The following is a 26,439-nucleotide window of genomic DNA, read 5'->3' as shown; positions in this document are numbered from 1 at the left end:
CACCACCCTCTGACACTTGCCTATCCTGCTGGAATGAAAGTTCCCCATCTCACATACAGCTGCTAGTGGTGTATAGTGATTGAAACTTTAGGAAATTAATTTGGGAATATTTCTCTAAATCTTTAAAAATGTATACACAGGGGCATCTGGATGGATTGGTCTGTTGGACATCCAACTCTTGACTTCAGCTTAGGTCATGATCTCAGGGTTATGGGATTGAGTCTTGTGTAGACTCCATGCTCAGTGGAGAGTCTGCTGGAGATTCTCTCTCTCCCTTTCCTTCTATCCCTCCCCCTCCTCTCTCTCTAAATTAATTAATTAATTGAATTAGAAAAGCCTATAAACTTTGGGGTGCCTGGTTGACTTAGTTGGTTAAGTGACTGACTCTTGGTTTCAGCTCAGGTCCTGATCTCAGAGTTGTAAGATCAAGCCCTGAACTGGGCTCCATGTTGGGTGTGGAGACTGCTTGGGATTCTCCCTCTCCCTCTCCCCCTCCCCTTACCCTATGCTCTCTACCCCCCTCTAAAAAAAAATGCATATACACTTTCAGCCAGTAGTTTTACTCCTAAAGAAATATCCTAAGGAAATAATAGAGATGCACTGAAAATTACTAAGCAAGGATATTCATTACTATATTACTTATATTAGTAAAAACTTAGAAATAACCTAATTGTCAATGATAGGAAAAGAATAAGACAAATATCAAATTTAGAAATGGAAACAAATACAACATAATATTAACAGTGGTTTTTGTCTGGATATCTCTGTGCTATCTCTGGTTATCTCCAGAGCACCAGTGATTTCTATTTCCTTCTTTCTCCTTTTCTATTTTTTACAATGTACATATATATACATGATCAGAAAGAGATTATAAAAGTGAAACTTTCCCATCTCCCTAGCCTGGCTCTTTTATATTGCTCTCTAATATTTCCATTCAAAGATTCAAAATACACATTTGTAGGCTTAGACAACCTTCATGTTCACCAGAGAAGTCCTAAGGAACAGCCACTTACAAAGACTTTCCTATATATATTTGAACAGAGAAACCTAAGAGCTTGCTTTGGGGTCCCTTACAATTGATGGTCAGTTTGGGAAGGAGAGGGGTTAAGGCCAAGATCCCTGAAATACACCTGCTCTCAGTGTGTCAGTGTAAGGAATGTAGTTGCCAATCCTGTGGTGAAAGCCAAGCCCTCTTGTTGCCATCATTGTCCCTGCAGTGCTCAAGAAATGGCGCTCATGAAGCTAGGTGACAGGACATCTCTGCAGATGATGACAGTTGGGAAGGAACAACAGTTGACTGAGAAAAACAGTGGCTTTCTCCAAAATATGGATGCGGCTCAAGGTGCGATGCAGAAGTAAGTGAAACCTGGGCTCCCAGGGGCAGTTGCTGTGGTCCTGTCCAGACACTTGCTTGGGACAGCAGTATGCAAATAACGAGATCACCAAGTTCAATGGTAGGGTTGACAGCCTTCTCTACGATTCTTCTAATTTTGACCTCATGAGTATTTTTTGTGAGACGCTAAAGGGGCCTACGGTCATCAACCAGATGGACTTCAGCTGAATAGAAATGGTCAAGGCTTTAACCTCAATTTATAAAAATACTTTGATTGTTTTGTGCCTTTATTATCTTCATCTGCACAATATATAAACCATTTACAATACTTTGCACAGTAGACAAAACACCAAGTGTTCATGTAAATATACATATGCATTTGTTAGTACATGATGAAAACGTGTTGTCATATAAACCAATAGTTAACAACCTTTTTAAATAGGAAGAAATTTATTAAAGTAAAAGGTTTTCCAGAATCTTAGTATGTCAAAAAAAGCTAGTATGACATCAAAGATCAAAGTTTTTAAATGTATTTGTAATTTACCAATAACAGTTTTATATACATATGGAAACTTTGAGCAGTTTTTGTTTATGTAAGCAATATCTACTCAGTCTATAGAAATATTTATAGATTCCAAAACCCCTTTCTATGCAGGGTAGCTTCAAAATGTCCCCCCAACCTCAGGGTTCAAAACCCACAGACTGGAAACCCCTCCATTGTACCATTGTACCATTGACCTCCATTACAAACTGACTATGATTCACTCAGAGGTATATGTGAGTGTGTGAGCCTGTGTGTGTGTGTGTGTGCACATGTGTGTGAGTACGCACGCCAGAAAATAACAGTAATCCAATAGGAAATGGGCAAAGGATATCAACACACTTAACACAGAAAAGGAAACATAAGTGAGTTTTATACACACAGGCAAAGAAGCTTAACCTCACTAATAAAAAAACGATCAAAGCTAAAATATGATACCAGTTTGAGCATATAAGATTGGCAAAGATTAAAAACTTTAATAATATATATTTATAGAAAAGGAAGGAAAAATGGGCACGCTTATCATTTTTGCTGGGAGTGTATGTACATGGGTTCAAGCTCTTTAAGGGATAACCTGGTAACATTTGTCAAAATTTAAAATAGATGTATGTATCTATTGACCCAGCAATTCTATTTTTAGGGTTACTCAATAGATACACTTGTACACATATACATTGACACGTAGATGTGTAGGGATGGTCATTACAACATTGTTTGCAGTAGCAATTAATTGGAAATTAATTAATTAATTCATATTAACTTCATTAATTAATGATGATGAAGATGAATTAATGCATCTACATATGCATTAATAAAGAATCCATTCACAAATTAGTGTATGGCCCCACAAAGGAGTACCATATAACCATTTATTTTTTAAAAGATTTTTTAAAATTTTATTTGACAGACAGAGATCACAGGTAGGCAGAGGCAGGCAGAGAGAGAGGAGGAAGCAGGCTCCCCGCCGAGCAGAGAGTCCGATGCGGGGCTTGATCCCAGGACCCTGGGATCACGACCTGAGCCAAAGGCAGAGGCATAACCCACTGAGACACCCAGGTGCCCCCATATAACCATATATAAAATGAGGCAGGAGCACCTGGATGGCTCAGTCAGTTAAGCATCCTACTCTCAATTTTGGCTCAGGTCATGATGTCAGGATCATGACATCAAGGTTGTGAGATCAAGCCCCATATCCTGGCTCCACGCTGAGTGGTGAGACTGCAGGAGATTCTCTCTTCCTCCCCCTCCCCCCACTTGTGATCTCTCTCTCTCAAATAAATAAATAAATCTCAATAAAATAAAACAAAATGAGACAGCTCTGTATGTACTGATATGAAATGGACACAAAAGGCTATTGAAAAAAGAAATATAGGGTACAAAATAGTGCACCTAATATTCTCTCATGTGTATTTGAAAAGCATATATATTTACATAAACTTAGCTGCTTATTTAGGCATAGAATCTCTGTGGAAGAAGAAAGAAGAAACTAATAAATGTTGTGGGGAGGACGTCTGAGGGCTAGAGATCAAGACGGGATCGCAGACTGATTCCATTCTGCATGATCTTTGAACCACATGACACTTTTTAACTCTACTCTTTCTTAAAGGGTATTTATTGTTTGCTTATTTTACACACATATTTGCACACACACAGCTACAGAGCTGCAATGGCTTTGGAATTTGAAATTGGACTGTTAAATCACTTATGGTTTCCGTCAGCAAATACTTAGCCAGCCTCTCTATTCCTGTTCCGTGCAGCGCACTATGCTCGCACCATTCCCACAGAGTCAGATCGGCACATGGGGCAGCGGGGGCTCCCGGGGACTGGGAAAGAGTCCTGTGTTCTGCCTCTGGAAATGTTTAGGGCAGGCCTAAACTGTGCACCTAAGGCACAATAACAGCGTGTGTTTTGATTGTGTGGCTTGCAGTTTGCTGAGGGGATTTACCAAAATGGACCACATCTTGGACAGATCAGATGATAAGGACAACATTTTCTCCAAAAAGCCTCAAACTGCCTTCCTTCATGAGACAGAGACAACTAAATGGGTAAGGGGGAAACTTAAATGTCGCAGTGGGTGGATAGAGGAACTTGACATCTCATATCTCAACGCGGTAAGGAAAGATCTGAGGGTTTCCTCATAGTAGTTGCAGGGTGATCAGAGCTTGAAACCAGGAGGGAGGTAGTGTCTCCTCTGAGAGCTGCTGTTATTACATGAGGGACTTGCTAACCCTCCCACGCAATGACCTGTGCATTATAAATTACTTTGGTCCTTGGGATTTGTGAAAAGATGGTGACATTTTTCACCTCAGAGTAAATTGCCATGTGTCAAATTGCCCCCTGCGCGCAGATTGTCTTCCAACAGGAAGCAGGAGAGAGATCTAGTTACTCTTCATTCAGTCTGAACATCACTTGGTCTTTGAAATTCAGTCACCTAGCTGACATGGAATGGAGGAAATTTCAACAAACGCCTGAGATTGTCCTGGGAAGCGTTTATGTTTTCACCACCATTTAGATCAAAGCAAAGTCATGGCTGAGACAGACCCAGTTTATTATCATTGAGCAAATCTCTCCATAGATTCCCAAGGCCATTGACCACTGGTTTCAACCAGCAGAAAAATATAAAGGGAAGATGGAGTGGGACTGTCCACTCCCAGGCTTCTGCAGCCCCAAAAGGAAGTTCAGGATTGATCTTATTGTCTGCTTCTCCTTTGAATATATCTTGGATTCAGGGATGGTTAATTCTGTAAATCCATCGAAAGGTATCCTAAGCTAGACCTTATCTTTAAGGACTCTTCAGTAAGTAAACAAAGAAGTAGAAGGGGATAGAAGGCATGAGGGGATGGAGTTAGACGTGTGGAGAAGAGACGCAATGAGACAGACAAGAACTGAAAGGAGAGACAGACAGACACCTTTTATGGGAAAAAAATAATAGTGCTCACTTCGGCAGGGCATATATGGGAAAAATAATAGAAACTGAATTAGAAGGGGAGACTTGGGATGGGTTTTTAGGAAGGCTGAAGATGAGAAAAGGAAAAAGGGCAATTGAAGTATGAGGGTTTATGATCTTAGGGAACACATGACTTGAAGGTATTTCTCCATAAATAGTGTCATCTGATTTTGGCGGGGGGAGGCTTGTCCCCGGCCTCCAGGCAAGGGCTGATCTCATTAGACCCAGTTTGCAAGGAAACTTTTCCTGCCCCCACAGTTTAATGTGACCTGCTGAACCCTGTCCATCAGTGAACATCATTTGTTGACTCAGACTAAGTCTAATTAGAGAATAAAATTATTTGCTTGGTAAGAGTGAATTATTTTTACCAAACAGTCCACATTCTGAGTATAAGGTAAAAAGACTATTTCTTAAAAACTTCAAGTCACGGTATAAATTTACCAAAGGCTTTTTAAAAAATTTTGGCTGTATTTCTTTAAATCAGTTTATTTATATGGCAAATTCTACAATCACACAAAATAAATCACAGGTAGTTACATAATTAACAGAAGTATTCAAATGAAGCTCTTTGCCAACAAAAGGACAAATACATGACTTCTTGAGAAAGAACCCTTTTCTCGTTCTCTGGAAGCAAAACAAAAGGTCTTTAATTTGTATAATCTTACATTTGTTTTTTTAATAAGACCATACAATTTAAAGGTTCAGAAAAAGGACAGAGCTAAGCTAACAGAAATTTTTAAAAAATCAGTTGATTAAATTAGCAAAATAGACTTTAGCCAGGCTGCCAAAATGGCCATAGCTAATCATAAAAAGCCCCCAAAATGTTTAGAAATGAGGTTTGCTCTAGTTTCCCATTTTCCAATCGCAGGCACTTTATGTATATACAGTGTTGATTCGGGGTGACAGGTGAGTGAGCGTTCTTTCCTATTTCCTGCTTTTGTCTGTATCTCTCACAAGCAGAATGTATTTGCTCACTTCTATAGTCTTTTTATTATTTTTTTTCATAACTGGAAGTTTGTGCCTCTTCATACCCTTCCCCTACTTCACTCCTTCCCTCCGGCAAGCACTGGTTTTTTTCTCTGTATTTATAAATCTGTTTCTGTTTTGTTCTGTTTATTCATTTGTTTTGTTTTTTAGATTCCACATATAAGTGAAATCCTATAGGATTTGTCTTTCTCTGTCTGACTTATCTCACCTATAGCATAATACCCTCTAGTCCACTCATGTTGTCATAATTGTCAAGACCTCAATTTTTTTTGTAACAGATAATGATTATTTGTTTCAGGGGTGCAGGTCTGTGATTCATCAGTCTTACACAATTCACAGCACTCACCATAGCACAGACCCTCCCCAATGTCCACCACCTAGCCACCCCATCTGTCCCATCCCCCTCCACTCCAGCAACCCTCAGTTTGTTTCCTGAGCTTAAGAGTCTCCTGTGGTTTGTCTCCATTTCTGGCCTCGTCCTGTCCCACTTTTCCCTCCCTTCCCCTATGATCCTCTGTCTTGTCTCTCAACTTCCTCATATCAGTGAGATCTCATTTTTTTTTAAGATTTATTGGCTTAGTTATTTGACAGACAGAGATCACAAGTAGGTGGAGAGGTTGGCAGAGAGAGAAGGAGAGGAGGAAGCAGGCTCCCCACCGAGCAGAGAGCCTGACTCGAGGCCCGATCCCAGGACCTTGGGATCATGACCTGAACCGAAGGCAGAGGCTTTAACCCACTGAGCCACCCAGGTGCCCTGAGATCTCATTTTTTTTTTTATGGTTAATAATATTCCATTGCACATATATACACCACATCTTCTTTATCCGTTCATCTATTGATGTATGTTTCCATATTTTGGCGATTGTAAATAGTTCTGCAGTGAGCACAGCAAGTCTGTTTATTCTAATACCACGTACTGAACATCCTCTGTGTTCTCGGTGCTGCAAAGTGTTGAGGATATCAATATCTCTATCTAAAATCCTTTCCCCCCAGTGAGCTCACACACTACTAGGGACTCAGACAAGAAAATGGCTATGCTACTAGAAGTATCAGATGTGCTACAGCGTACACGGTGGGCAGATAACCAGGAATATGAAAACTGGGTTTTGAAGTATACACTGGATGGAAGAAAAGCATTTCAGAAAGAAGGGACAGAATGTGCAAAGACAAAGGGACGAAAGGGAACTTGTGTTCTGAGGGAGGAAAGGTGAAAGAAAAGGCATGATGAACAGCCAAGCAGCAAGGACCCTACGGAGGTGGAGATAGCCCAGGATGCCACCGGCGGGCGGGAAGTGCTGAGGACGCAGCCAGGCACTGACTGACAGCATGGAGATGGTGAGAAGAGGATACAAGTTTTAAAGACGGGTGTTATTGGGCTGGACCCCAAGTAGATATGACATGAGTAATGAAGAGGGAAAAGAGTATCTGCCTTGAAAACTCCAGGACTTTTCCAGGTTCCTGCAGAAGCATCTGCGTGAATTGGGGAAACATACGTAAGGATGGGAACCTGGACAAGATAGACGGGAAATACGGTGCATTCAGTTCTTGTTTTGCTGAGTTTGAGGTGCCTGTGGAACACTCAGAGACATGGGAGCTTTTCAAAGAGTTGCACAAAAATGGGAAGTAATGCCCTTAGGCTTTGTATTTCATGCAAGCACACTTTAGGTTTGCTATTAAAACACACACACACACACACACACACACACACACACACACACTCTCTATATTTGTTCCATCCTGCAACTTTAAAAATATATATATTCTGGGGCACCTGGGTGGCTCAGTGGGTTAAGCCTCTGCCTTCGGCTCAGGTCATGATCTCAGGGTACTGGGATCGAGCCCCGCATTGGGCTCTCTGCTCAGCAGGGACCCTGCTTCCCTCTCTCTCTCTCTCTCTGCCTGCCTCTCTGCCTACTTGTGATCTCTCTCTCTGTCAAATAAATAAATAAGAAATAAAAATAAAAATATATATATTCTATTTCTACTTCCTGGCTTTTGACTCTTTTATGGTGTAGCAACCATTATAGTAAATGGACTGATGAAAACAAGAAAATGTCATTGTAGCTTTTGTGGATGTAGACAGAACTCTGGAGATGATCTGTTCCATTTTCTTCCTACAGAACCAGAAACTGAGCTTCAGAGCGGTCAGGAGGTCATGATGCACAAGAATAGAATAAGGCTTGGAACTCAGGTCCTCCATACCCGAGGAAGGGTTTTTCCTCTATATCACAGGGTTCCTACAGCTTGTGAATACCTTGGCAAAAGATTGGGTGGGACTCCTTGGCACGTGGCTGTCTCTGTCTTCACATGACCTCCCCCTCTGTGTAGGTGCTTTCTGTCTCTCATTAGGAGCAGGTAATTCAAGAGAATCTCATCTTAGACCTTTAACTCAATTACATCTGCAAAGACTCTTTGCCAAATAGAGTTACATTCTCAGGGTCTTAGCATTAGGACATGAACATATCTTTTTTGGAGTGACCCCTTAACCCACTACACCTTGGACTAATTATTAATATGAATGCCCTAGGCAGTTTCAACACCTGGCTTTATCCACCTCAAGTCTATCATAGGAATTAAAGGAAAAAAGGCACATGAAAAAAGTTTGTCAAGAGTTACGTGAATGTTAGTTATTCCCATTGATGTGACCAGTAATTTGTCCAGACATTTCAGTAACACGCTGATCTGCAGTCCAACTTTTTCTCCTTCGAGTTTAAAAATAGTTTTGCTGAAACGCAAGGATTTCAGACCAAACTTCTTCAAGGACAGAGAAATATTTCACAATGTAGTTACTAAAGAAGAGAAATGTTCAAAGATAAATTATTGTCAATTGTGTGTATGCATAGAAGTGAAATATCAGAAAATGCCTTGAATATTTTTCTAGAACAAGGCAAAGAATAAAGAAACAAAGAAATGAATTTCATAGGTCAAACTGATAGAGTTGGCTTCCCCCCACTTATTTCTTATTATGAGAAATTTTAAATAAAAAGAAAACTGAAGAGAATTAAATGAAGATCAATCTTATTCTCACACTTAGATTTTAAAATTATTACCATTTATCACATTTGCTCTATCTTTACATATGTAAATAGATGGAATTTTTTTAATTTAAAAGTAGGTCAAAGACAGCATGAGACTTTATCCCTGTTTATTTTCAGAAGCATTTCTAAAAATAAAGGCTTTCTTCTACATAACCAAGATTCCATCATCACATCAGGACAATTGGCAATAATTCCATGATATAATCTAATATCCTTAATTCTCTGAGCATTCTAAATTTTTTCGGTTGTCCCTCAAATGCCCATACATTCATTCATTCATTCATCCATTCATTCATTTATTTATAAAATTTTGTTTTGGTGCCAAAACTCAGGAAATGCTTGTACTTTTAAAATCAGCATCCAGAGCGCCTGGGTGTCTCAGTCACTAGGTGTCTGCCTTAGGCTCAGGTCATGATCCCAGGGTCCTGGGATCAAGCCCCGCATCAGGCTCCCTGCAGGAAGCCTCCTTCTCCCTCTCCCACTCCCTGTGCTTGTGTTCCCTCTCTCGTGCTCTCTCTCTCTCTGTCAAATAAATAAATAAAATCTTTAAAAATAAATAAATAAAATAAAACCAACATCCAAACAACATGCATATCTCTTTAGACTCTCTTAAGATAGAACAGTTCCAACTCCTTTTCTTTTTCCTTGAGATTGACTTTTTGGGAAAACAGTGATCTTGAGTGGAGAACTAGAGTCCACGGTCAGGTGGAATTCTGTCATTCATCAGCACTGGAAAGAGCTCTGCATGAGGACACTGCATGTTCCATGCAGCCCTGTCCCAGCCTTCCTATGTCAAGGAGCAGTCGGGCATGTCTACTTATTTTATAAACGCAGTAGAAAGCTCCAGCCTCAGACAGGGGTATGGGCTTGCCCCCAGAGAAAGGGCCACGAGTAGGCTGAAGAGACCATCACCTCTTGGTATAACCCTTTTTTTCTTGCTTTGTTTCTTTCATAATCTTTATCAGAATATGGTGGAGCTGGAGGCTGAGCATCACCAGGACCTACAGAATGAAAGGGATGAGCAAGAAACAAATCAGGTTCAACGAGAGGATCCTGACATGTCCTCATCTTTGCAGTTTTCCAAGGAGAACACCCCTGAACTGTAAGCCTTGACACATGCAAGAGGAATCATTTAATAATATTTTGTGGGTAAATGCTACGTGAAATAAGTCAGAGAAAGACAAATACCATAGGATTTCACTTATATGTAAAATTTAAGAAACAAAACAAATGAACAAACAAACAAAAAGGAGACAAACAAAAAACAGACTCTCAAGCACAGAGAACAAACTGGTCAGTGCCAGAGGAGAGGTGAGTGCAGGGATGAGTAAAATAGATAAAGGGGGTTAAGGGTACACTTACTGTGATGGGCACTGAGTACCGTATAGAACCCTTGAGCATTTTATTGTACACTTGAAACTGGAATGAATGCCTATCTTGTCACTCTCAGATAACTTTCTAGATAAGAAAAGAATTATAGGGGCCCCTGTGTGGCTCAGTGGGTTAAGTGTCTGCCTTCAGTTTGGGTCATGATCCTGGGGCCCTGGCTGGGATGGAGCCCTATGTCTGACTCCCTGCTCAGTGAGGAGTCTGCTTCTCCCTCTCCCTCCCTCCACTTGTGCTCTCTCTCACTCACTCTCTCTCTCAAATAAATAAATAAAATCTTTAAAAAAAGAAAAGAATTATAATTATCAATAGAAATGAGGGGTGACTGGGTGGCTCAGTCAGTTAAGCATCTGCCTTCGGCTCAGGTAATGATTCCAGGGTCCTGGGATTGAGTCCCACATGGGGCTCCCTGCTCAGTGGGGAATGTGTTTGTTCTTCTCCCTCTACCTGCCACTCTGCCTACTCATGATCTCTCTCTCTCTCAAAAATAAATAAATAAAATCTTGGGACACCTGGGTGGCTTAGTCAGTTAAGCTGCTGCCTTTGGCTCAGGTCATGATCCCAGGGTCCTGGGATTGAGTCCTGCATTGGACTCAAGGAGCCTGCTTCTCTCTCTGCCTCTGCCTGCCACTGTGCCTGCTTATGTGTGCGCTCTCTCTCTGACAAATAAATAAATAAGTAAAATCTTAAAAAGAAAGAAAGAAATGTATTGTTAAGCCCTTGAAGACCATTTCCCTGTTTACATACCTCTCTGAATCCAACAAGATGGAATCACTATCCTAACATTCATTGGGATAGTGTAATTCTTAACATTCGTTCTATGCAGAGAAGTTAAAACATTTGTTTTTACTAAATGTAAAATGTAAAATACATTTATTTTCTCCAGCCTTATGAAGATCTGCTAAAATGGATATCAAATAAATGCTCAAATTTTTTCTTGAGGCCTAAATGCTTGCCTGACCCATTTTGGTGACAGGAAATGAATCAGCACAGCAACTTGCCATTCAAAGAAAGAAGGTTTGGGGCCATTTGAAGATGTTTCCCATTTCTTTTTCTTTTTTTTTTTTTTTTTTAAAGATTTTATTTATTTATTTGACACAGAGAGAGAGATCACAATTAGGCAGAGAGGGAGGCAGAGATAGAGAGGGAAGCAGGCTCCCCACTGAGCAGAGAGCCCAGATGTGGGACTTGATCCCAGGACACTGAGATCATGACCTGAGCTGAAGGCAGAGGCTTAACCCACGGAGCCACCCAGGTGCCCCTGAAGATGTTTCCCATTTCTTAACTTAGAACTGATCATAATAGTATTTCTGCAGGACTCAGGAAAACACGTTCTTTAAGCTGAACTACTGGAATACACAGATGGGTCTACAGGTGAAAGAAATTGGAGCCAGTCACATAGGCTGGGTGGAGAAAATCAACAATATTATCCGAAAAATAAACCTAACGGAAGACACAATGAAGAGGTAATTTTAGGGTGTTGGGTTTGGCCAGAATATATTGAAATTTTTCATAGCTTCAGAAACTCTGGTTTTAAGGTGGTAAAGTCTCTTAGGAATGTCTTCGGAGTAAAAAGTACCAGGTCTTACATTTGAAGTCAGTATCTCAAAGCCTATATCAAAGTTATTTTCATCTTTGCTCTCTCTTCTCTCAAGGAAGAAGGAACAAGCCTTCTTTTGTAGGCTTTTTTTTTTTTTTTTGAAGCTGTATTAATGATCATCAGAGGAAGGACTTCAAGTCCCCAATAACCCTTGACCTGTAGCCAGTATTGTCCAAAGGGATCCAGCCAGCATGACATGAAAAAATTATTTAAAAGTATAGTTGTTAATGCATGTCTGAGTTTAAGTGGAAAGTTTTAAGATGAAACAGAAAAGATAAGAATAATTATTATTTATCTAGTTACTGGTATAAAAAGAAGGCTTTGGAGTAAAAGGAATTCCTTTCACTGGTGGGTGTATAAATTCAGGGTACAGACATACCATATTTTGTTAGATTTATGCCTCAGTATTTCATCCTTTTGGTGCCATGATACTTAAAACTTTTATTTTGAATTCTTTGCCAGGATATAGAAATGCAATTGTTTTTTATATATTGGTCGTGTGTCTTGTGACCTTGCTAACCTCATTTATTAGCTCCAGTACTTTTGTAAGTTGAGATTTTCCACATAGATAATTATGTCATCTGCAAATAGAGTTTTATATCTTCTTTTCTTTCTGCCTATGTTTTACTTCTCTTTGTCACCTTATCATATTGGTTAGAACTTCTAGTATGACGTTGAATAGGAGGAATGACAGCAGACGCTAGACATATTTGCCTTGTTTTTAGTCCTACAGAAAAAGCATTAAGTGTGATGTAAAGTGTTTTGCTAGCTTTTTTTTTTTTTTTTTTGAGATTGAAAAGTGTTTTCTATTCTTAGTTTACTGAGATGTTTTTAAAATCAGGAATGAGATTAAATTTTTTTTCAATAGCTTTTGCTGCATCTACAAAGGATCATGTTTGTTTGCTCATAGTCTCCTGATATGGCAAATTATAATGACTGATTTTTGAATGCCGAACCAGCCTTGAATTCCCAGAATAAACTCAAATTGGTCATAGCATATTATTCTTTTCATATATTGTTGGACACTATTTACCTAAAGGGAAATTTTGGATGTATGTTAATGAGAGATATTGGCCTTTTTCTTTCTTGTAGTGTGTTAGTCTCAGAAAACTTGTCTTTTTTTTTTTAAGATTTTATTTATTTATTTGACAGAGATTACAAGTAGACAGAGAGGCAGGGAGAGAGAGGAAGAAAAGCAGGCTCCCCACTGAGCAGAAAGTGTGATTCGGGGCTTGATCCCAGGACCCTGGGATCATGACCTGAGCCAAAGGCAGATGCTTTAACACACTGAGTCACCCAGGCCCCCAGAAAACTTGTCTTATAGAAGAAATTGGGCTATTTTCCCACCTGTTCTATTTTCTGGATGAATTTGTGTAGAACTGCATAATTTCTTCCTAAAATGTTTGACTAAATTCATCAGCAAAGCCATATTGTCTGGATATTTCATTACAGTAAAAATTTTAACTACAGATTTAATTTCTTTAATGATATATAGGGCCATTCAGGCTACTGAACCATTAGGTATATATTAGTGGTAGAGTATCTCTCTCTTTTTTTTTTTAAGATTTTATTTATTTATTTGAGAGAGAGAGAGTGAGAGTATGAGAGAGGAGAGGGTCAGAGGGAGAAGCAGACTCCCTGCTATGCAGGGATTCCCCATGAGGGTCTCGATCCCAGGACTCCAGGATCATGACCTGAGCTGAAGGCAGTTGCTTAACCAACTGAGCCACCCAGGTGCCCAATAGATTGTATCTTTTGAGGAATTTGCCCATTTCATCTTCCCTCAGCTTTTCCAAATGGTAATATCTTGTCCAACTCTAGTACATCATCAAAACCAAGAAAGTGACCTTGGTACTATAAATAGAACTTATTCAGATTTTACCAGTTATGTGTATTTTCCCTTTTGTGTGTGTGTGTGAGTGTGTGTATAGTTCTGTACAATTTTATTATATGGGCAGACTTACATAACCACAACCACATCAAGATTCTCAGTTTTACCATTGCACAAGATTCCTTTGTGTTAGCCCTTTGTAGCCACACCTACTTCCTCCCTGATCTCTGGCAATGAGAAATCACTTCCACATGTCTATAATTATGTTATTTCATAAATGTTAGATACATCAGATCATGCATTATGTAACCTTCTGAGATTTATTTTTTCACTCAGCATAATTTTCCTGAGGTTCATCCAAGTTGTTGTCTGTGTATCAATAGTTCCTTTCTTTTTGTTGCTAAGTTGTATTCTATAGTATGGTGATATATATATATATAGAGAGAGAGAGAGAGAGAGTTTGGTTAACCATTCACCCATCCAAGGACAAGTGTGTTATTGCTGGTTTTCAGCTATTATGAATAAAACTACTTTGGACATTCACATACAAATTCCTGTGTGAAAAGAAGTCTTCACTTCTCTGGGATAACTGCCCAAGAATGAAATTGCTGGGTCACATGGTAAGTCTGTTTTCAGTTGTGACAGGAAGCACCAAGCTATTTTCTGGAGCGACTGTCCATTTTACATTCCCACCACCAATGTCTGGGTGACCCAATTACTCCATATCACTAGCAGTTGGCATTATCACTATTTTGTATCCTAGTCATTCTGATAAATTTGTAGTAATATATCATTATACTCTTAATTTGAATTTTTCGGCTAATGGTGCTGAGCATTCTTTCATGTATCTATTTGCCATTTATGTATCTCCTTTGTGAAATGTTTGTGCATGTGGTTTGTTCATTTCTTAATTGGATAGTTTGGTTGGTTTTTTTTTAAAGATTTTATTTATTTATTTGACAGACAGAGATCACAAGTAGGCAGAGAGGCAGGTAAAGAGAAAGGAGGAAGCAGGCTCCCTGCTGAGCAGAGAGCCCGATGTGGGGCTCGATCCCAGGACCTTGGGATCATGACCTGAGCCAAAGACAGAGGCTTTAACCCACTGAGCCACCCAGGCGCCCCGATAGTTTGGTTTTTTAATGTTGAGTTTTAAGACATTTTCATATATTTTAAGACCTTTGCCAGATATTGACAAGTGAATCCATTTAACAGGGACTTTGACCAAACAAAAGCTTTAAATTTTGATGAGGTCTAGTTTATCTATTTTATATGTAGTGTTATCGGTGTTAAGTGTAAGAAATCTTTGCCTAGTTGTAAGTCCCAAAGATTTTCTGTAGGGTTTTTTTTCTAGAAATTTAGCTAAGCTTCTATTTTAATGTTTTAGATTTTCTGCTTCTGTATCCAATTGGGCTTCACATTTCTTTACTACTATCTAGATTATTTTGTGTTTTTTACTTTCTTGCATTGCATTCGTGACATCCCATTCCAACACAACCACAACTAAAGAGTCTTCCTATGTAAGAATAGGATTTCATTCTTGAAAGATCAAAAAAGGTTGTCTATTGGGTGACTTTTCTTAATCCATAGGACTTAGTCCATCTCTTGGTCTATTTGCAGATTATTAAATGAGGTGATATCTCTGGAGGGTCAAATTGAAAAGCTAGAGTCACACCAGGACCTTGACCCTGATCAGGGAGCAAACATTGAGGTAAGCTGGAGGCTTGGAAAAGACAATCTGGGAGGTTGTGGGGATTTTGCCATTTCCATTTCCCACCCTTCTATTATTTAACAGATGGTAGTAAGAATTAAAACCCATCTTTTGCCATGAGGAGAGCTCTCTGGTGGTCAGTTCTGAACACCTTTCATGTCGGTACGACCACTTCTATTCTCTGACAACACAGAAAGACTAGACTTTTTAATTTTACCTAGAAACTCAGTTCAGTAGGCTTCTATCTTAATGCCACCTTAAGACAATGATTAGTATCTTAACAAAAGAATTCTCTTCTTGATCTTTACATCCTAGCACCTAACAGTTCGAGAGGACATCCAGGAATTAAATATTTGTGAATAACTGCAATCTTAAAATGTGAGAGATATATTTGTATTCATCTCTGCTGCCTTCATGAGGAGTTCTTGTGTTGGTTTTCACAATCCAGTTTTTCTGTTGTTTTCTCGCCTTGCACTGACATGAGACTCTTTTCTGAGAAAAGTTGGATACCCCCCCTTTTTAAAGATTTTATTTATTTATTTGTCAGAGACAGAAAAAGAGTGAGTGAGCACAAGCAGGGGGAACAACAGAGGGAGAAGGATAAGCAGTCTCCCTGCTGAGCTGGGGGTCCGCTGTGGGACTCGATCCCAGGACCCTGGGATCATGACCTGAGCCAAAGGCAGAGGTTTAACCCACTGAGCCACCCAGGCATCCCCCACTTTTTTAAAAAGAGTCATAGGAAGTTAGAAAGGTAGTGACCAACTTTGGATAAGAAATAGACTTCAGAGCCCTGGCTGACAGTATTTCTAAATGTCACAAGAAAGGAGAAACCTGTGTCTTGCTACCTCCTCTGCTTTAGCTCAAGCCAAAGCTTAAATTAAATGAATTTTGGAGAAAATAAAGAAGAAATGTCTCTTTTATTGCAAGAAGGCAATGTTTATTTAGAACCCTCACATATTAAAGCCAGCTATAGATCAGCACAGATTTAACACAAGAAGTTGGGGGTGTGGATACTTTTAGCCATGATTTAGTCCAAAATTTTGAAGTAACAACCTCATTTTGAGCTAATTGAAAAGTCAAGAGTTTTTTTCACTATCTTTGGGCTTTGGAAATTGCAAATTATGAGAAAAGGGAAGAGGACAAGGCCAACAAATATTCTGCCTTGGAAAATTTCCTCCAAGGGTCAGCTGTGTTACAAGGATGGATTTCAGTAGAAGGTAGGGTTATGGAGGGATGGGTATCAAAAGAATGAGGAGAAAGATAGAAGAACACAAAGATAAATGAAGGTGAGATTTAAAAAAGAAACCAACAAAGGTTTGGGATAGTATGAGAAGGGAAGGCAGGACAAATACCTATGGAGATTCTCTGTCCTGGAGATGCATAATTTTGTATGCACTTAAAAAAAAACAGCATGACTTAAAAACTATAAACACCCCAAATATCCACCAGCTGGTATGTGGATAAACTGTGGCACATGTTGTATGATGGAATACTATGCTGCAATACGAAGGAATAGACTTCTTACTCATTCAACAACATAAATAATTCTCAAGTGCATTATACAGCATGAAACAAGCCAGATCCAGAAGACTGAATTCTTCATGAATTTACATAACAGTCTGAAAATGGCAAAACGATAGGAAGAGAAAAGAGATTAGTGGTTGCTGGAGTTGCATGCAGAAAGGGAATGGGGGGTTGACAAAGGGGCACAAGGAAATTTGGGGTATGATGGAAATATTACATATCTTGTGCTGTTGATTATGTCAAAATTCACAGGACAGTAAACTTTTTAAAAGTGTGTTTTACTGTATGTAAATTATACCTCAATACACATAACTTTAAAAAATAGGCACAAGGTCTGTCCTCAATAAGTCTAAAAGTTGACGGGAAAGGTCATATAAAAGCAAATGCAGTAATATAATAAGAAATTTTATTTATTTTAATTTTTTTTAAGATTTTATTTATTTATTTGTCAAAGAGAGCAAATGCACAAGTCGGGGCACAGCAGGTGGAGGGAGAAGCAGGCTCCCCGCTGAGCAAGGAGACCAATGCAGGATTCAGTCCCAAGATCCTGGGATCATGACCTGAGCCAAAGACAGACATGTAACTGACTGAGCCATCCAGGTGTCCCTAAATAAGAAATTTGAATATAAGTATTACAGAAGCAAAGTCAGTAGGAATGGCTGTAGTTTCACTCTGGTAATGGGAAAAGAAGATTGTTAGATATGGAACCAATAACCAAAGTGTGGTGTGGGCAAATTAAAGGAAAAATAAGTTAATAAAGTTAAAATAAAACTACATGTATTGGCTCATTTATATCTTGTGAAGAAAGGAGCAACTCTGAAAGGGAAAGGAGAAAAAAATTGGTAAAATCACTTAAAAAATACACAGAGAGGGGCGCCTGGGTGGCTCAGTGGATTAAGCCGCTGCCTTCGGCTCAGGTCATGACCTCAGGGTCCTGGGATCGAGCCCCACATCGGGCTCTCTGCTCAGCAGGGAGCCTGCTTCCTCCTCTCTCTCTGCCTGCCTCTCTGCCTACTTGTGATCTCTCTCTCTCTGTCAAATAAATAAATAAAATCTTTAAAAAAAAAATACACAGACAGCAGAAACAAATTTAAAAGCCCTTTAAGGTGAGGAAAGGACTTTGAGGTGGCCTTTGGCTATTGCCTGATATTTAACCCCCAAATCCATGAAGCTTTCTGAGATCTTCATATTAACATCTAGACTTTCATTCTGCAACTGACTCCTATCCATTATCTTTGATACAATTATCTTAGATAAGTACTGTATTAAGATATTTACTATATAAGTAAACCAGGGTACCAAGTAAAAGTGATTAGAAGATCACAACTCCTTTCTAAATAATTAAGTCACACAATTCAGGGGTTGGTGATGGTTGAACTTGGTAAAAGAAGGATGTAACTATACATTCTCTAGAAGCTGGGTTTTTAAAAAGTATTTATTCATTTGAGAGAAAGAGGTACAGAGAGAGAGCATGATCACGGGGAGAGGCAGAAGGACAAGGAGAAGCAGAATCCCCTCTGAGTAGGAAGCCCAATGTGGGGCTCGATCCCAGGACCCAGAGATCTTGACCTGAGCTGCAAGGTAGATGCTGAGCCATCTGAGTCACCCAGGTGCCCCTCTCTGGAAGCTGTTTGAGGGTAAGTGTTTATTACATGTTTCCAACTAACACAATGCTTAGCTCAAGGGTCACTTAACGTAGGATGCAGACAACTGTATCTTGTTCATTCAACTTAATGCTGATTTTGGAAATCAGTACCCAGAGCAGTATCAAAAAACAAACAAACAAACAACAACAACAACAACAAAAAACAGTTGCTATCAAGTCTCAAACTTTTTGATCATAAATGAACTTTCTTCTAAAAATCTTCTCTTGGTTTCAATTCCACACATCACTACAACTTTTGACTTATGCCCTTTTGTTTTAAAGGAGAAGATCATGGAAATTAAAAAGCAAATAGAAGAAATGGATAACAAATATGTCCAGGTAATGGTGGCATTATAATTAAGGAAGAAAACCAGTTCTTCAAGGGAATCTCAGATTTATAGAATTTTAGTGAATGGAATTCAAAATTGGATGAAAGGTAGGCTCAGTATTTTAGCCTAGCAGGGAAATATCTTGTAGCCTACACCCTCGTTTTCAGAGGAGAAAAGCATAGCTCAAAAACGTGATGTGATTGGCCCATATTTCTAGGTGAAAAGACCAGGCTCATTCTTGCTCTCCCATTTTACAATTAAAGTATGTGTATCTTTTCTTCTAACAAAAGTAATGCATGCTTATTTTAATAATTAAAACATAGAACTATTTCCTATTTAAAAAAAAAAAAGAAAAATAACTCCACTCCCTCAAGGATAAACACAGTGAAATTTTAGTACATTTATATTCTAAATTTTCCTATACGTGTGTTTACATGTTGTCTTTACAATTTAAATGGGATTATATTATATATATTTTTGCAACTTGTTTTCCCTTAGCATTTTTCTTCAGCAACTTTCTATGCCACTAGATGTCATTTTACTTTTTCACTGTTTATATAATGTAGGATTTGATTTTTGGACTTATTAAATTTATTTCATTGGGTATTTGGGGCTTTATAATAAATGTGCTATTACAAATTTTGCCTCACCAATTCACATCCTTGCTTGCTTTTGCAAGTACTTGTTTAAGAAAAATTTCTAGAAATGACACCTCTAACACCCATGTTCTTGAATCCCAGAACACTGTTCTTCCTGCTATTGTTCTGCCTTTCAAAGTATCCTGCAAGTCTATTATAGAACGATTAATTAAAAACCTTAAAAGAGTTATTTACTCCTGACATATGTATAATTGGCATCCTGACATATGTATAATTTGTCTTAGAAAGTTTGCTTTCAGCCTGTCTCTTGAACTTGCTGAAAGAAACCAACCAGAGGGACCAGACACTTTTGTGGGTAGCTCTTTTGTTAAACGATAAAGTCCAAATATTTAAACTAACATAATGAGAACATATATTCATATCTTATAAATTTTAAAATATTTAAAAGAAATACAATTTTCTTTTTTTCTTTGACACATACTGTTTCTCCAACTAGTGTCCTAGAAGTTTGTTTGTTTTCTTCTTAGAGAGAGCGAGAGAGCACACACATGCACACAGGTGTAGGGAAAGGAATAGGGAGAAGGGGAGGGAGAAAGAGAATCTTAAGCAGGCTTAGCATCCAGCATGGAGCCCAATATGGGGCTCAGTTTTATACCTCTGAGATCATGACCTGCGCCAAAACCAAGAGTCAGACGTTTAACCAACTGAGCCACCCAGGAGCACCTAGTGTCTTGGAGGTTTATTAAGGCACAAGGAGAAAATAAGGAATAGAGAAAAAGATGATTTATCATAAGCTGCTATTGTATAAATTTATACTCCTAAAATGTTAAAAATAACTAATCTTTTGGTGATTCCTCCTACAATTTAATTTACCATGATTATATTATGAATTTGCTGTAAGAGGAAGAATTTTACTAAAAAGTAAGTTTCAAAGAAGTCACTTTACAACTAAGTGGTGTCAACATGAGTGAGGTTTTATGGTATAAACCAGAAAAATATAATTTCTATTTTACCCAAAATTGTGGATATCTTTTCAGGAAGATGCTTGTAACGAAGCTCATGAATTAAAGGAAAAACTCATTGCAAGAATGAAGGTAAGATTTCACAATTACTCAAGTTCAAATAACGATAAAATCCAAATATAGGGATCATTCTTTCTCGAGAAGTTAAGAGTGTGCCACCTACTGTTCTCTTTCTCTTTCCTTATCACTTATTTCTCCACTTCCTGGCCCTCTGCTTTGGGTGGATGGAGCAGCTTGCAGTCTGTGGACTCCCCAGGTCTCACAGCCTTGTGCTGCTTCTACATCTCCTCCACTTGGAGCTCAGCCTCTATGTTGACATGCTTTGTGTTCTTCAAGGCTCAGCCCAAAGGTCATCGCCTCTTCAGACCTCCCATAATCTCCCCTAGCCAGAAAAAAGGCTCCATATCTGAACTCTTCCCACAATATCTTGATGTAAATGTGAATGGATGAAAGAAGAAATGAATGAGTCAACATGTCACTTGTTCAGAGGTGCCTAATCACCCCCCTATCTGGAGTAGGTGTCCCACTAACAAACCTCAGCTATTCTACCTCATCATCTTACTATTTTCTCTTTAGCATGTATCCTAGTCTATCATATGTAATGTGTGTGTGTGTGTTGCTTCTCCCCACCCCTATAAATGTGCATTTAATTCCTTAGCCATTTGGTTTAAAAAGGCACATGTAATAGAATGCACATTCCTTATCTATTTTGTTAACCGCAGTATCCTAGAATAGTGCCTGGTGGGAGTCAATATGTTGTACATAGATGAACAAATTGAACAGATGAATTCAGTATAAGGATAGTTATCTTCTTACATGAATAAGTCAGTAGTTAAAGATTAGCATGTGGTTCTACCATGCTGCTACCTTATTTTGTGAATGTGTAAGTTTCTTTCTATTAGGTGAGTTTGTACTCGCCCATGACTTCCTCATGTGACTCATATGTGATGGGCAATGTGGGCTCCTGAGGTGTTCTGGAGGAAAAACACTCTGCATCATCTACAATAAGACTAGCAGACCTCTAAAATCATTTTTTAAATGATAGTTGATTGCTATTTTTTTTTCAGAACTTTTACAAAGACATGACTCTGATGAGTACAAAGCTGGGAATGTACCAAATGCAAGAAGGGAAAACAGACTCTCAGAGTCCTGAAGAAATGGTTATGGAAGAAAGTGAGCCCCTTCCTTCTCAGGCTCCACCACCCCCTTCAGTGCAGAACAATCCTGTCAGTGTTACAGTGTGGTAAGTCAGAGAAAGGAGCCTCTGGGGCTGTACAAAGGCCCCCAAAATGTATGAACCATAGTATGATGAATTTCTTCAAGGAATGACTAAAAATTTGTTTTAGCTTCCTTTATACATTATCTCTTCTTGTTCTTTAAAAGTCTGCTTTTTGGAGTCATAGTGTTTTTCATATTATTTTTAGCTATAGATCTATTGCATTAGATAAATAGATACAGATTTCATTATCACTGCTTTAGATAACTATGTATACATAAATCTTAAAAGATGGCATCTTCAAGCTATGATGCAGCATCAAAGGAACCTACCTGCTAAGTGGATTTGAAAACCTTTGTTCACCAGGCAGGATACCTCTCACTTGTATGGTATTAAAGACATACATCCTAGCAAATTCTGACTCTTTGGATCCTTTTCTGAAGATGCCAGACCATCATATATACCTGGAGTAGTACCCTCCTCTAAGAAAACTTTTCTGATTCTTTAGAATCAGATGTAGAATCCAATCCAAGTAGAATGTTCAGCAACGTCTCTTGTGGGTGCGCTCTACCTTGTACAAAATCCTGATGTAGAACCTACAACATATAATTGCCATTAAATTATTTCAAACCTGTCTCCTCCTAATAATCCATGAGCTACCAAAAGGCAGGCATCTTTGTCATTTTGGGACGTGAAATATAAAACATCTTCACCATGCTGAACAGATAGTAAATTAATAGTAAGTGAGGAGTGATGCCAATGAAAATAGGGGAGTAAAAACCCCCAGGAAATTTCCTCCCCCATAAAAATCAATGAGAGATCTTGAAAAAAATTGAATCAACTTTTTCAGAACTCTGGAAATAAAGGATTTAGTATCCAGAATAGATAAAGAAGTCCTAGAACTCCACAACAGAAAGGGAAACAACCCAACTTTTAATATGAGCAAAGGATTTGAACAGACATTTCTTCAAAGAAGATACACACATGGCTAACAAACACATGAAAAGATAGTCAACTCCACTGGTCATTAAGGAAATTCAAATCAAAATCATGAGGTACCATTCTACATCTCTAAGCCAACTACAATTGAAAGGACAGATAATAACGAGCATTGGAAAGGATGTGGAGAAATGAGAATCCTCAGACATTGCTAGAGGGGTTGCAAAATGGTGCAGCCATTTTGGAAAACAATTTGGCAGTTCCTGGAATTGTTATAGGGCAGCTACCAACCCACCCACTCCCAAGTAAGCACCCAGAAGAACTGAAAGGGTACGGCCCCACAAAACTTATACATGAATATTCATAGCAGTATTATTCATAAAAATAGAAACAGTAAAAATATCCATCAGCTAATGAATAGGTAAACAAAATGTGTGTATCCAAACAATGGAGTATTGTTCATCCACAAGAAAGAACAAAGTACTAATGCATGCCCCAAAATGGATTACCCTTGAAAACAGTATGCCAAATGACAGAAGTCAGACACAAAAGCCCACACATTATATGATTCCATTCCTGTGAAATGTCCAAAATAGGAAAATCCATGTGGACAGTAAGTAAATGAGTAGCCTTAGGGTAGTGAGAAATAGTGACTGTTCATAGGTACAGGCTTCCTTTGGGGGTGATGACAATTTCCTGGAATTAGATAATGGTCATGGTAGTACAACCCTGTGAATAAACTAAAAGCCACTGAGTTATACACTTTAAAGGGTAAATTTTATGGCATGCAAATTATATCTCAAAAATCAAACAAGTAAATGTCTTTTGATTATCACTTGATAATCAAGTGATTATCAAATATAAATGGACAGATTACAATCCAGTTGATTTGGCCATCTTTCATCACATCATTATATTCTAGTTACAACCACCGAAGACTTTGACCAATTTCTTGTCTAACTACATTTCTTGGGAATGTACTGGTTCCACTGAAGCATACTTATACATTATCTTTTTGAGGAGGTTTATCTGGCAGGTATCGTTGTTGTTGTTTTTAGGCTCAGAAGATACCTCTTCCTGGTATAATCCCCAATTCTTCAGTTCCCTTGTAGACTTTCCACAAATAATCTGAACATTTTGGAAAAGATTAAAGGTTTTATGCATGGCAGACCTTGAAAAATAAACATGTAAGTAGATAAACAGCATTTAAAAAGTTAAAAGAATATTTTTATTCTTGAAAGAAGATAAATTCAAGGGGCGCCTGGGTGGCTCAGTGGGTTGAGCCTCTGCCTTCGGCTCAGGTCGTAATCTCAGGGTCCTGGGATTGAGCCCTGCATCTGGCTTTCTGCTCAGCGGGGAGCCTGCTTCCCCCTCTCTCTCTGCCTGATGCTCTACCTACTTGTGATCTCTCTCTCTCTACCAAATAAATAAATAAAATCTTTTTAAAAAAATAAAAAGAAAGAAGGTAAATTCAAAATGAATAAAATTTTTTTTACTAAAATATTTAATGACACAAATATTTGGTTCTACATAGGTGATATGAAAGAAAGTATTTTGAATTAGTATCTATGATGTTTTCCAAAAAAAAAAAAATGTCTGCACTTTAAAAAATAAATATTACACATGTTCTTTTTTTATAATCAAAAATCTGAAAAATACTTTGTTATATTGACTTATAAATCAAACTCAAATGATTCAGTTGTGTCAAACAATAAATCTGAAAGATAGATAGATAGATAGATAGATAGATATAAATACATAAATCTGAACCTAACCATACCCAGCGTGTTCACTTAAGGAAAGAAAAACTGGAAGAACACACTCTATACCAAAGGAAAAACAACAAAATAAGACAAAAAATTAATACACAATAGAAAGAATGAATGAAAGAAAAGAAGAAAAAAAGAAACAAAACTTAGCTGATGATATTAGGGTGATGAGATTATAACTTTTTCATTTCTCTGTTTCCAAATTATCCATAATTTTAAAAAATAATTTTTCTCTTTAAAAACAATGTTAAGATGTGTTTCTTTGAAAGTGTTCCAGTTTGGTATTTCCAAAGATGTCTGGCTTTGAAATTTAGGAAGAACAATGTTTATTTACTAGCTTTGTTTTAGTAGTGAGTTGTTTTTCCTTTCATAAGAAAAAACCAATCTAGATTTAGCCCTTCTCGAGGGCAGGGCATCTCTGCTTCATCTTAACAACTCTCAAAGCTTCTTCTGACTAGAGTATTTATCAATACATTGGCTCTCTAATAAAATGTGTGATGGGGCGCATGGGTAGCATAGGCAGTTAAGCAACCGATTCCTGGTTTCAGCTCAGGTTATGACCTTGGGGTCATAGGATTGAGCCCTGCATGGTGGTCCACACTCAGTGCAGAGTCTGCTTGAGATTCCCTCTCCCTCTGCACCTCCTGCTCATGTTCTCTCTCTCCCTCTCTCTAAAATAAATAAATAAATCTCTAATTTTAAAAAATGTGTGAAATAGAAGCAATTATTTGTGTAACTAGCAAGAGACAGCCAGTGGCAATAATGCCAAGCAACTTGGCTCAGGTTTACAGAATCCACTGACTTGGATCACGAAATAGATCCATAGCTAGATTTAATAGCGCTCTAAATTTTCTCTTCTAAAATATATTATCGATGGCCATTATCTCCAGGTAGCTGGATTATCCGTGACACTTCTTTCCTTCTTTGCGTTTTTCTGGACCTTTCAGATCTTCTACCTAATTGTGTTTATAGTTAGAAAATAATAATGCAAGTTTTTAAAATCAAATAAATAAAATACATCATAGGTACACCCTAGAAGGAGTCCTGAAAGACTTGAGAAAGTTTGTATTACCTTAAAAGGGAGAGTCTGGTGCAGGAAAAAAACTAGTGATAGAGCTAGACTCCATTTGTCACATTGCATTTTATATCTCCAGGAACATCTAAGGGCCTGGTCCTTTATTTCCCTCTAAATCAGTGTCACTATACCTCGCAAGTGAGGTCAAGATGTCAATAATCTGCTAGAACGTGAGAGGATCATTTCAAAGGCAAGAGTCTCATAATTTCCAGGGTTTCATGGCTATAGAAACTTAAAATTCTAATGCCAGCCCTAGGAGGGATTTACAGGCTCAACTATTGGAAGCGCCTTCTTTCAGAGGTCAAGAGGTCAAGAGAAGTTTAGTTACTTCCTTGAAGTTACGGAGCTGCCTGGGGGGCGGAATCAGGAGTCTAATCAGTGTGGTTTTCTTCAGAACGTTCTTAATTCAGATGTTCTCTTTCTTCATAGGAAACATGCACTGAGGATTTTCATCATGTTTTATGTCCTCACCTTCACCGGACTTTCATGTTACATCCTATTTTTTGATGCTACGTTTATCTTTGAAAGCTTGCTCCCCACAATGCTTGGACGCCGCAGAATGTGGGCACTCCGGGAGATCATTGCGCCTTTCTTGAACTTGGAAGTGGAAGACTTGTTACCTTCCTAGAGATTTAGAAGTTACTGTTACTCTACTGACTCTCTCCTTAATAAAATTCTGGCTGTTCTTGTATTATGTTGGTTAACATATTTTTCAAAAAAGTACTATTGGGTTTTTGGCAAAAGACATAGTAGTTATATGGAAACTGCTTGTTCACAGAAAGAAAAAATGAAAACAGTTTATCTTTACCCTTATGACTCACGATTACATCTTGAATCATTCCACACGTTGTTTACATATTTACTTCAAAGCACTAGCATCTTCTCCTCCAACCCTGAGAACGCTGAGACTACCCAGTATTAGCTTCCTTGTTTCTTCCCCCATTTTCCTC

At 38.4% G+C, this 26,439-nt stretch overlaps 1 protein-coding gene across 1 annotated transcript; it reads left to right on the top strand.

The window, feature by feature from the left end:
• The first annotated feature begins 1,227 nt into the window (after positions 1-1,227).
• Positions 1,228-26,117, top strand: SMCO2 (single-pass membrane protein with coiled-coil domains 2). Its single transcript, XM_046010752.1, has 9 exons — positions 1,228-1,355; positions 3,802-3,919; positions 9,812-9,948; positions 11,549-11,698; positions 15,281-15,371; positions 18,823-18,879; positions 20,506-20,562; positions 21,558-21,733; positions 25,919-26,117. Exons 1-9 carry the CDS (start codon positions 1,228-1,230, stop codon positions 26,115-26,117), a joined length of 1,113 nt encoding a protein of 370 aa, XP_045866708.1.
• Positions 26,118-26,439: the final 322 nt, after the last annotated feature.

This window comes from Meles meles, chromosome 7 (assembly GCF_922984935.1).
Source record: "Meles meles chromosome 7, mMelMel3.1 paternal haplotype, whole genome shotgun sequence".
NCBI classification, from domain to species: Eukaryota; Metazoa; Chordata; class Mammalia; order Carnivora; family Mustelidae; genus Meles; species Meles meles.
Note: the sequence above shows the minus strand (reverse complement) of the source record. Positions and strands in the feature narration are given on the sequence as shown.

Coding starts and splice junctions, on each gene's coding strand:
- SMCO2 (XM_046010752.1), top strand. CDS start 1,228: ATGGCGCTCATGAAGCTAGGTGACAGGACATCTCTGCAGATGATGACA. Junction 3,920..9,811: donor AGACAGAGACAACTAAATGG/GTAAGGGGGAAA, acceptor AATCTTTATCAG/AATATGGTGGAGCTGGAGGC. Junction 9,949..11,548: donor AAGGAGAACACCCCTGAACT/GTAAGCCTTGAC, acceptor GTATTTCTGCAG/GACTCAGGAAAACACGTTCT.